Below are 12,447 nucleotides of genomic sequence, written 5' to 3'. Positions count from 1 at the left end.
TGCGGGCAAGAGGCACCAATAGAGGCTAAAATCAGTGAGCACAAGTTTGAAGAGAAGCAGGATGTGGGCATAGTCTCACAGTTTCTCTCACAACAGATTTATTAAGTACAAAAAGAAAGCTGGTGATTTACAGTGGAAAAATCTGGTGGACACAACCTTACCCAAGTGATGAGAGCTAATGTCACTGGTGACAAGACATCTGGACATTATATGATATGATGATGATCCGCCTCAGTGATATGATGCACTAAGAAGATACAGCATCACTTCTGTGATTTTCTTGCCCAAAATACAGATCTTCTATCTAATCATAAGGAGACATCTGGCAAACCCAAAATGAGAGACATTCTGCAAAACAATGACCAGTACTCATGCCCAGTATTAAGGTCATGAAAGACCAAGGAAGCCTGAGGAATTGTCCCAGATTGGAGGAGACCATGAAGATACAAAGACAAAATGCAGTGTGGGATCCTGGATTGGATTCTGGGATAGAAAAGGAGGACATTAGTGGAGGGAAATGGGGAAATGTGAATAAGACATGCAGCTTAGCTAATAGCATTTCCTGGTTTTGATCATCATACTGTGATTAAGTGAAGGGTTAAAATTAGAGGGAGTTTACCTGGTGGGTAAAGTATGTGACCTCTCTGTTCTGCTTGTAAACTTTTCTCTAAGTCTAAAATTACTTCAAAATAAAGAGGGTTTTTTAACTTCATAATTGCAGTTCCTAAATTTCTTCCCATCTGTTTTTTTGCCATACACACCCCCTTTTCCCTATTTGCTTTCCTTTATTTGGTCCATCTTGAGAGAATATACTCTTTTCTTTTTCTTTCTTTCTTTTCTCCTTTTCTTTCTTCCCTTCCCATCCATCAGCATTTAGTAGCAGGGAGAGAGTTTTGGGTTTTTTAAACCACTCTCCTCCATTTATACTCAGCCCCAAACCCTGGTGTTTGCTTCTATGTAGTAACTCATTCCCCTTAGGAACTGAACAATGAATATTTATGAACTTGACAGATTTGCAAAGACTTTTACATTGCTAAAGCATTTTATCTTTGTACTATAAACTTTGAGGCAGAATTCTTACATTTCAGAGATCCACATGCATATGCCTCATCCAGAAATTGCTTTAAACTGTTTAAGGAAAGATTTTCTTGATAAATACTATGAAGTTTAAAATAGCTGAATATTCAGCTAAGGACAAAACAGGCTGTATGCATATGATAGAACTGTGATTTCTGTTCCAGGAAAGTGGGGACACAGAGCAGGTATTTCTAGTCTGCTCCTTTCCTGGTTTCAGTGTCTTAAAAATTAATTGCTTAAATATTGAATAAAGACATAGATGAGATAGTGAACAGGAAGCTGTCATTTTACCTTACTTTGAAATGATTTAGATGGCTTTTGAAATAAGTATCAATCCTTTGAAACAATACATCAGTGTATTTTGGTTCTTAAAAGCATTACTTCTGACAATGCTCAGATGATGATTTCTTTCTCCTCATCCAGTCTCTCTTGATGTTAAATACGAATATGTTGTTGCAGTCAGTACTCTACACTCACATGTTAATGGCATGTTAAACGGTTGCTAACACAATGTAGAGCTAAAAGTGACTGTCCTTACTTCTTTCAGGGAGCAAGGGTTCAGAACACAGCAAAGAATTTGGGAGTCAGGGACCGGACCCCACAGTCTGCTCCGAGGTGAGTGATTCCCCATGTCTACTCTTTCCCAGAGGACTTGCCACCATTTCCCAGACAGCGTCACTTACAGCTAATGCAACGACCCCAGGATACACCCAGTGTAGTACTGAATATACTCATGGAAGTCAGCCTTGTAAGCATTCGGTGGCAAAACGTGATTAGGCTTAAATGCTCTCAGATTAAATGAAATTTTAGGTGAAGCAAACTTAGAGGTAACATTATCAACATGATTCTATTTTTCAAGTTCCTTCCTGAATTCAAAAACAAAACTCCACACAAGCACTACTGAAATCTGTATTCCAACTGTGCCCAACCACCAAGATGCCATTGCCATTTATACTTCTCTGATCGCATGTGCTGTTCCCTCTGGCATGATCACCTGTCCCATCTGTGTCTGTATGAAAAACTGCTACATAAGCGCAAAACCCAACTTAGGGACCATTTTCTCCTTGAAGCTTTGGTTGAGTTTTCTTCCTCTCTGTGTTCCTTTAGCATCTTGTATATTGATCCATTATAGCCTTGATGTGTTGCAGTGTATCGTTCCATGTCTCTCTGCCTAACCTGAATAAGAATGCTTTAGAGGCAGGGAATATTCTTTTTGTGCCAACATAGAATATTTGAACTGATTTCAAGAATGCATGAATGAATGAATGCAAGAGCTTTTGGTTCGTTATTCTACCAGATGTTCACAGTGCATGTATCATCATAAGAAAGGACTGTAATCCACCTTTAAAATAAATAAACATGGGAACAGCCGTCAAAGATTTGACTTCCCTGGTGACATTTGTGTAGGCAGCCGTCTATCTTGAAGTAGGGCAAAGTTAAATAATTTCTTTTACATTTGGTTGTTTTTCTACATTTGCATTTTAACAAAAAGTAGCCCCATCCAAGCACTGTCACAGATGAGACACTCTTTGTTTCTATTTACAAAGCAACTACCAGAGTGAGATTGATGACTGCAGCACTTATGAAGTTCTATTTCATTCTGAAAAACTATGTGGGCCGTGAAAGTACTTGCAAAAAGGGAAAACATTTTCCCCCTGAAAGTAGATGGAGTGCTCATATTCTAATCGCATTGATTTTCAGTGCCGGCTCCTAACTGTCTTTAATCCTCAAGTCTTGCTAATGTTATCTTTCATAGTTGATGAGATTAGAATCTAAGACTTTCTGTTGCTAAGAATCATTTCACATAGGCATTCTCTCTCCAGCACCTTAGCAGTCATGGTATATTTGGGTAATAAACCCAGTGAAGCTTTAAAATTCCAATAAGAAAACAATATAATGGCTCAGCGAGGTCTTCTTAGCTGGAGCTTATAAACACTAATAAACAGTGGGGATGAGACGTAAGCATCCTGATCAATAAACCAATGTGCAAGCTCAACGTGAGAAAAGAAACTGATGAGCTCACTTTGTTTTTTATTGGGTTGCGTTTCAAACACTTGAAACACAATAAAACCTGCCAGTTCTAAAGTTGCCATATTTTACAAGGGGGTAACAGCCCTGAGAGAGAAATCTAGAGTAATTTTTCAATTTTAGTTATGCCTTCATTCATTCTACAAACATTTCTAGAGGACCTAAGAAATGAAAAGCTTCTGCTGTGCCCCATGGAGAATGTAAGCATGAGACAGAAATCGTTCCGGCCCTCAAGGAACTTTCAGTTAAAGAGGGATGAGTGAAACACAGCCACAAGAAGAGGGAGAAAGTGAGAAACACTCTGTGAGGGTGCAGAGAGGATGCTAAGAACCACAGAGCATCTATCCCTCCCATCTGGCAACCAGGACTCCTGTCCCAAAGAGAGCAAAGTGAAGAACACATCTGTCTCTCAAGGCCAGGCCCACCAAGGCAAGACTCGGGTAATGTTTCTGGAAACATCTTCATGGAGATAAAGTTTGCTGTCTCTGACTGACAGTATTTGACTCATATCCCCAACGAATCTCTATTATAGTTTTCCTTTCTCCATTCACTGCCTTTCATTTTTAAAAAATTCACTCAGCAAACATATATTGAATTTCTGCTGTGTGTTGGTAGATATCAGGCACTTCGATAAAGGCTAAGGATAAAGACATAATCCCCTCTACCAGTCAGTGAGGTGTCATAGAGCAACAACTGAATAAAATGAAACTAGTATACAGTGTGTGTGTGTGATAAGAACCATGACAGTGCAGCCACTATGAAAAACAGTATGGAGGTTCCTTAAAAAACTAAAGTTGAACTACCATATGATCCAGCAATTTCACTGCTGGGCATGTATCTGGAAAAAACGAAAACACTAATTCGAAAAGATATATGCACCCCAATGTTCATAGCAGCAGTGTTTACAATAGCAAGACATGGAATCAACCCATGCCCATCAACAGACAAACTGACTTAAGAAGATGTGGTATATGTGTGTGTGTGTGTATACACACACACACACACACACACACACACACACACACACTGGAATATTACTCAGCCATAAAAAAGAATGAAATTCTGCCATTTGCAACCATGTGGGTGGACCTAGAGAATATTATGCTGAGTGAAATTAGTCATACAGAGAAAGACAAAGACTATGTGATATCACTTATATGTGGAATCTAAAAAATAATACAAATGAATATGTATATAAAACAGAATGAGACTCGCAGACATAGAAAACAAACTTGTGGCTACCAAAGAGGAGAGGGAAGAGGGAGGGACAAATTAGACATACAGGATAATAGATACAAATACTATATATAAAATAGATAAACAACAAGGATTTATTGTATAGCACAGGGAACTACACCCGTTATCTTGTAATAACCTATAATGGAATAAATCCACAAAAATACTGAATCACTGTGCTCTACACCTTAAACTAACACAGTACTGTAAAGCAACTGTACTTCAATTTAAAAAAAAGAACCATCACAGGAATGGCACAGATTGCCATGGGAACACAGAGAAGGGGCACATAACTCAGCCTAAGGATGGAGGGGAGAGGTTGCAGAGTATTCCTTCCCCAGTCAGCATGGTAATCAATGTCTTCCTCAGCTGATGCCGTGACACCAATGCCTAGAGAACACGTCCCGTTCTGAGAACTACACCTAGATCTCTATGACTGACGGTTGAATGTGATTTAAGAATGATGCAGGGTGAGGCTGGAGACATAGGCAGGGGCTGGATCAGGAAGGGACTTGTGCAAGATATTGAAGAGTCTTGATTTTAACTTGAAGACAATAAGGAGCCATTAATAAACAATCTTTCTGGAAGATTTGGATTTTAGAATTTATGTCTGGCAACATTAGGAGGAGCCATTTGGGGACAACTAAGACTGAAGGCAGCAGATGCTTTGGACACTAATTGGATGTAGGAGGCTAGTGAAAAGGAAGACTCTAGGAGGACCACCAAATCTCTTGCTTGGATGACAATGGTGAAAGGTTCTAGTCACTGAGATAGTAGATGGAGGAGAAAGAGCGTGCGTGGGAAAGATGATGAGCTTGACTTGGTGGGATGGCAGTAAAGTGCAGCTGGGCATCCATGTGGAGATGTTTTTGATACAAATGAGGTTCCTCCTCCTTGTAACTAGCATATATTGACTGGCCAGAACAATAAACATATCTTCACCAAGAACCAAATATGACATTCCAGATGTAACGGCGCACTGGTCTTATTTTCTATTGCATTACGCACTTTGGAAACTACTTGTGTAATGAAAATTTGATTTCCTTTATTTACATACTTGGGAGACAGCATATTGTAGTGGTTACAAGTGAAAAAAATGATTTGGGGTCCCGTTCCTGCCAGGTGACCTTATTTAGTCAGGTTATTTATCTTCTCTGAGACAGTTTTTGCCCTCTGTTAAATTGGGAGAATTGCCTTGGGTCAGAGTGTTATTGATAATTTAGCCTTGAATAGAGGCATTCACTTTGTGGTCTCCTTTAACACGGGTTTTATTTGTGCCATGTAGAAAGATGAAGGGCATGATCTATAGACTGAAGTTGGAAAGTTCTGTTCTCTGCAGACTTAAATTTGGGCTCGAAATACCAGCTCCAGGATGGCTGCCTGAGCCCAACAGGAAAAGGAGAAAGTGGACCCAGAAACACGTTTTTTGTGCAGGGCCCGATGTGCACGAGTGGGATGTGAATACGGCAGGCGCTCCAAAATGCTGGGCAAAGTACTCCCGTGACCTAACTCTTTAGCTGACAAAAAGCAGATGCCTCAGCAGAGAGCAAAAGTCCAACTCGTACCTATCACATTTGACTTACAAACTTCATCTGCCTGTGCTCAATTCCCGAAGCCCCACCATTTCCGTGACAGATGTGTCTGAACTCAGATAACCCTGAGTTACTTCCAAGAAGCCTCCCCAAAAGCTGCATCTGCCCAGCTCTGCGGTACCCAGAGCTATTACTTTATTAGGTGATCACAGGGCGTAGCCTTTTCTCCAATTTGCGAGACAGATATTGCAAAGACTGCTCTACCCAGTGGCATTAGTTACGCTGTGTGAAAACATGCAGTGCAAGGTAATGGAAAGTGACGTCTTAGCCCAGATCTCAAGGCATAGGACATTTGCCACCCAGCTGACTGTTCCTGTTCTACGTAAGTCCACTGTGCCTTTTCACTCATTAAGCAGCACTTTCAGGGAAATAAAATGATAGAAATAAAAGAGGAAAAGAACTTTCCCATCATTCTATTATTCCAGCACTGGGAACGCAATTTGAAGCAACACCATAACCTTCAGCTGCAAGAGCAGCTTTTAAGAATATCAGCTCAGTTTAATGTATTCTTTTCTCCGGGAAGGATGAAATAAGTTTTCTGATGTGAGATGTCCTCATTTCAGCGTTCATTTTCTTCCATGGAGATGACATGTACAGTATTAACCACCTTCCAGACTCCAAAGGTGGTAACTTCTCTGTGTTTCCAGAGTAGGAAAGTTCATTTTGTTAACAAGGTTTCTAACTCGATATTAAATCCTTTTCATTCTCTCCCCTTTGATTTCGAATGACCATGGGATTAAATGTTGAAGGGAGAGGAAATTTATAATTTGATACATTTGTCAACAACTCATTTAAAGTGTGTTCAATTTCATCTGTAAAAGAGTGAGTCACCGCAGCAAGTCCTGGGTTTGGAGTGCTTTTAAAATGGAGCAAAGTTGAAATCTGCACCTTAAATTTTTAGATCATCAGACAAAGCTCTGAAGTAGGACCAGCGTGGCCGTGGGCATTCCTGAGGACTACAGGCTTACAACCAGCCACCTTAGATCAGCTTGTATTCTCTCAGGTTCTGCCTTAATAGTGGGTGTGCCCTGGGTATTACTGTTGCAGTGGTTATATCCCCCTTTATTTGAGTTCTGGAGTTAGGATTCAACCATTCAGAAAAACGTGGACCACTAGAACTTGTATAATCCTACTAGTTCAGTCCCCTGAGCTTTGCCTTCATGCTGTATGGTTTCAAAACACTAGACCTGCGATGCAAAGAGAGAGCATCTTGGAGTATCTCTGCCAGTTCCTATGGATTCCTTAGTCCACTTGAATCTCCACCTGATTCTATTGGCAGATGAGTGACAGTGTGGGCAGAGCTGGACAGGTATTCCTTAGGAAACACCAGCTAATCGTGCCTTGATATTCAGGCCTCATGACTGTGCCACATCAGCCTAGCCATGACCAGCTGCCAGCGCCCCCAGGATGGCACAGAAGGAAGCAAATTTCTAAGACAAGTCAGAAAATCAGTAACCCGTAAGAGGTAGATGCTGTCTTGCTACAAGATAATCGTGATAGACATGATGGTAATTATCTCCTAGAATTCGGAGAGTCACTTTTGCTACCAGCAAGGTGAGCAGCCTGGGTTGGCAGCACTGCAACAGAAGCAGCTGGTGTAAAAACGGCAGCATCAATAGGCATCTAGATGTGCAAAGAGATGTTGGTGTTTTGTAATAACAGAACCGGAATTTTGGAGTTTGCTAACGCACAGGCAGTTTTTAGTGAAATTGGTGACATGATCGTGACTGACTCCCAAACCAAGAAATTATTGTCAATGTATTTGTTAAACAAATAAAAACATGTCAAGCAATGTCAATATGCCGGGCTGTTGTCACACCTTCCCATGCCTTTTGTAGGCTGTACAAGCTGTGCGAGCCTCCTCCCCCAGCTGGAGAAGAATGAGGAGACTCTCCAAGGGACCAGGCAAGCAGAAGCTTCTGAACACTGGACTAGACAAAGGATGTGCTGGCTAAACGTTCTCCACTCAACATAAAAAAATGGATTTTCTTCTCTTGGTCTTTCATCATGGTGTAAATAACTAATGTTCAGCTTACACTTAGATATTTGTGCTGGAAATGGATGGAAGTCCATTCAGACAACTCAGCTTCACAAACCGATCTTTCATGTGTGTTAACGTGAATGATCCATCCCTGGAGATTACATAAAAAAATATCAGAGATAAAACGTTAACCATTGTGCCTCCTTTCCCATTTAGTAAAATTATTGTGTTTTCTTTCCTCTTCTCCAAATGGAGCACGTTATGTTGGATATTTCCGTTTGAAGAAGTCTGTTATTGAAGAAATGTGGTCACGCTTTCCAGATCATCACACAGAAATGTGACGGACAATAGAGACTGGGTGTCTTAGGTTTTCTGTCTCCCACTTGCATCTGAGAAAGTAGCTTGCGGGTGAAAGGTGAAGAGCATCCTTTACTCTTTCTAAGGGAGTGTTTCTCAGTAGAGGAGAAGAGAGCTCATTGAGGTCTCCAGCAAGACCTTCTTCCAGCTGCTTTCAGGGACCCTTTATGCTCGTGGACAGTTCCAGGGAACCATGCTGTCCTTGCCCTCTGAAGTGGGCGTGGCTTCCTTGGGCGATGCGTCCTGATGCTGTGCCGTAGGTGTCCAGGAGATGGGGAGAGGCAGGGATGGGGGAGGGTTGGAAGGAAGACTAGGGTGAAGGAGGGAAAAATAAGCTTATTTAAAAAGTCAACCTTTAAATTTGAAAGATACCTAAAGCTCTTATTTTATTAAAGGCTTTCATATGAGATGTCAGACTCCTAAAAGAATACACCATGCTGAATGTTTTTCTATCAAGGTAATATATATATAAGATGAGAAAATAAAGCTTTATTTGTTGAACTTTAAAAGGACTGTTAGAGACCTTGATAATTTATGAAAGTACAAGGTGTATTCTATTTTCATGCTAAAGTTTACATAATGTTTATCCTTTCTACATTGATAAAATAACATTTTTTTTAGCATAATGAATATAGTAATATTGATTTTAAATCTGTAATTTTCAAAACAATTATGCCCTTACTGTGATTGTGATACTTAGGTGGATTTAGATTAATTGCTTATGTGAAATGCTTTTCACAACTAAAGTATATACAAACCATTATGAAATTTTAATTTATGAAATTTGATAATAGTTTTCAAACACTTATTAAAAAAACTTTCATCACTAGCAGTTGTGTATTGAATCACAGAAATACTGTGTTGCCTATACATGAGGCCTTTATATACTGGTCAATTTAATAATAAATGTTATTCAGCACAGAAGCACTTAAGACTTTTATGCTAAGTACACATCTATAATGAAAAATAAACCAACATCAGAGATTTCAGAGAAAAAGTTGAACACTTTGAATTTAATGAAGATATGACCTTAATATAAATATCTACATGAAACATATTCTTCACTTTCAGGGGTTTAACATTCTTGATACTATTGCAAGTGACCCTGAAGGTCCATGAAATTAGTAAATTGTGATTTTCCTGTACTGAAATTTTGATGACATTTAACACAGGGCTAATGAGTGAGTAAAACTGATTACCTAGCAAGTACTTTTCATGTTGTCATTACTGTTTTCTAATCACTACCCTAGAAGTAGTGTTCCTTATTAGAGGCATGAAGAGATCACTTAAACATTTCAGTCGTACTTTGCTGTTTCATCGGGGAAAACCATCTGCTATTGTAGTATTTACAAATTAGCATATTTTAAGATCAAATCTCTATATAATAGGGTTACTTAATATTGTTTTAAGGGTTAAACATGGTGTAAGTGTACAATCTTATCAGAGTGCTTGGCACTTATTAAAATCTCAGAAGTTAGTGATGACTTATATTACCATCAGTCACTGTGATTTTTGATTGTAATAAAAACTGTAGCTAAAACCTAAGTAATTTCTACCTGCCAAGCAATACCTCCAGGTGCTTCACCCATACTTTGTTGTTATTGCTTCATTAATCCTAATGGTGATCTGAGGTGATATTCTTTGCATCACCCCCATTTTACCGTTGAGGAAGTAAAGCAAAGAATAGTCCAGTGACTTGCCCAAGATCACATGGCTGACAAGTGGTAGAAGCAGGATTTGAACCCAGGAAGTCTGTCTTCTTAATACATTGTGCTGCTTTTCCTTATTCATATAGGAAATGTAATATTGCCAATTATTTGTTAGTAAAGTTGGAGTTATGTGTGGTGTGGGCCATTAAACTATACATCTTATACTGAGAAAAAAGTGAATTGAAATGTGTAAAATGCCTTTAATATATGAAAACCATAGGATTCCCTGGACATTTTACCATTCTGGATACACATTATGAGGTAACCCAATGCTGTTGCAATCTGAAAAAACATGATATATCCCTCATAATTGAAGATAACAGTTTTAGATATGCTTTGAAAGTCTGGAATAGTACATTATATAAAATTCGACTATGATTCCAAAACAGTGATAACAGTAAAAAATGTCAAATGAGTGAATTAATAAAGACAACTCCTCAGCACCATGATGTACCTCTGTGTGACGTCGGACATTTAACTGCCCTTGAGTTTTTAGATGAGAGCGGGTATGTTCAGGGTGGTATGACCATAGACTGGCCTTGAGTTTTTAGATGAGATCGGGTATGTTCAGGGTGGTATGACCATAGACTGGCCTTGAGTTTTTAGAATGGGTTTACCTCAATGCTCACATACTCCTCTGCAAGCAGTGTACCTTTAAACATTACAAAAGCCTGCTAACAGTTATTCCAAGTTCTGATGACTTTGAAGTTCTGAGTTTGGACATCTGCCTCTCTCCACCTAAAAGGGAAGGTCACACCTAGAAATTTTGGTTCTTAATATGGGACTGATTCATAAATACTTGTTAACTAGTCATTCATGATCAATAAATCTTAAACATTCCATCATATCTTATAAAGTTTTCTCATTAAGTATTACAAAATTTAATATATTATTGAAAGTGTGAGTAATTTGAAGAGACTAGAATTTTACATCTACTTTCATTACATTTAACAAGAAAGAAAGAAAGAGGGAAGAAAGGAAGGAAGGAAGGAAGGAAGGAGGGAAAGAGAAAGAAAAAGAAAGGAAGGAAAAGAGAAAGAAACATGGAGGAAGGAAGGAAGGGAGGAACTTTTGTACTAGTTTTACTTATATTGGATATGTAATTTTGAATTTAGAGTATAAGCTTCGTTTTATGAACTAATATCCCCATTTTGGAAGTCTCACACTATTTTCTGTCTTTTCAAATCATATTCTACCAGTGGCTTAGATTCACTGTGTGTTCAGTGGCCACTGTTATTGCAGCAACAATGTTCAATTTAAAAGTAGGTTAATTTCTCATGATACTATAATACATATGACATTATATTGATATTGGTTCTGACTCTACTAATTTAAATTTTGTGATAGTTAAATTCAGAATGAAATGATACTGACCTTGGCACTAACTGTAAAAGCCAAGAAAATGAATGGGTAAAAAAATCCCTAGGGGATATTAACTCACTTAAGAAACCAAACTACTTTCAACCCTTTGGACACATTTTAACAGCAAAACTAATGTTTATTGACTTGGAAGCATTCAGTTGAGTTAGTTACTCTATGTATTTGAAAATAATAAATTTGCAATTAGAACACCAAAGTATTCTTTCGTTAGTTCACGTAGATCTTTTCCTGTGTAGCATGATTTAGTGCAGAATAGAGGGCATACTTTTATTCATCTATATTTTCAGTAAAACATAAGATTGAAATTTAAAATGATCTTAATTTAAGTCATCTTTTACATTTTACTTTAAAGGTCATTTTTAGATTTTCTTCACTAGCTGTATTTAGTAATAATGAAACTAACCTTTATCATGTGACTAAATTGCTTCTGAATTTTCAAAAACTATGTTTCATTTTTAAGTGAATTATCGTACAAAATTATACCTCAATTACTTTCCCAAAGTGAGTAGTAGTTATTTCATTAACATGTATATATATTAACATTAACCAGTTTGCCAAATGAATTGTCAGTTGCCCTGCATAAACATGAAAGCAAAAGCTTTGGAAACGATTTAGAATGATCTGAACCTCGATTAAGAAAAATATTCTGAACTTTATCAACTTTTTTGAAGGGTTAGGGATGAGCCTCAGAAAAGTTTCACCCTTGATGAAGCAGATGAGGTGGGGTAAAGTTCCAGCAGGCATCTGGGCCAGGAGTGGGCTTAGGCTGGTTCCTTTTACATACAGTGGCCATAACCTTTGTAGGTGCTGTGATTCCATAATAGTTATCATGGTTAGTCTTTTGTTTTCAAAATTTTTACTACGTAAAAGCTTTGCTTTTAACAGTGATCTCAGCGTTCATATTGCCAAGCTGTGCTATGCAGACACATGGCCTACTTCACTCAGGATAGCTTGCTTCTCTCACTGAGAAGAGATGTCTGAAGTCTACTAGGTGTACTAAGAGATATATATATATACACACACACACATATATTTATAATGTTTTGTTTTTACGGTAATACATTATAAAACTTACTTAGATTCTTCT

The 12,447-nt window shown here is 38.3% G+C and overlaps 1 protein-coding gene across 1 annotated transcript in view; it reads left to right on the top strand.

Moving 5' to 3' along the window:
- PREX2 (phosphatidylinositol-3,4,5-trisphosphate dependent Rac exchange factor 2) overlaps positions 1 to 8,289 on the top strand; it is a gene marked incomplete at its 5' end in the record, with an annotated part of 281,798 nt that extends 273,509 nt beyond the window's left edge. Inside the window, 2 exons of the mRNA XM_082675204.1 lie at positions 1,625 to 1,692; positions 7,772 to 8,289. Coding sequence (XP_082531330.1) covers positions 1,625 to 1,692; positions 7,772 to 7,817 — 114 coding nt within the window. The 3' untranslated portion in view covers positions 7,818 to 8,289. The remainder of the gene's footprint in view (positions 1 to 1,624; positions 1,693 to 7,771) is intronic.
- Between the last annotated feature and the right edge of the window lie 4,158 nt (positions 8,290 to 12,447).

The sequence above is a fragment of the Grampus griseus genome (assembly GCF_964374135.1).
Source record: "Grampus griseus genome assembly, chromosome: 17".
NCBI classification, from domain to species: domain Eukaryota; kingdom Metazoa; phylum Chordata; class Mammalia; order Artiodactyla; family Delphinidae; genus Grampus; species Grampus griseus.
This window is presented reverse-complemented; position numbering and strand designations above follow the sequence as displayed.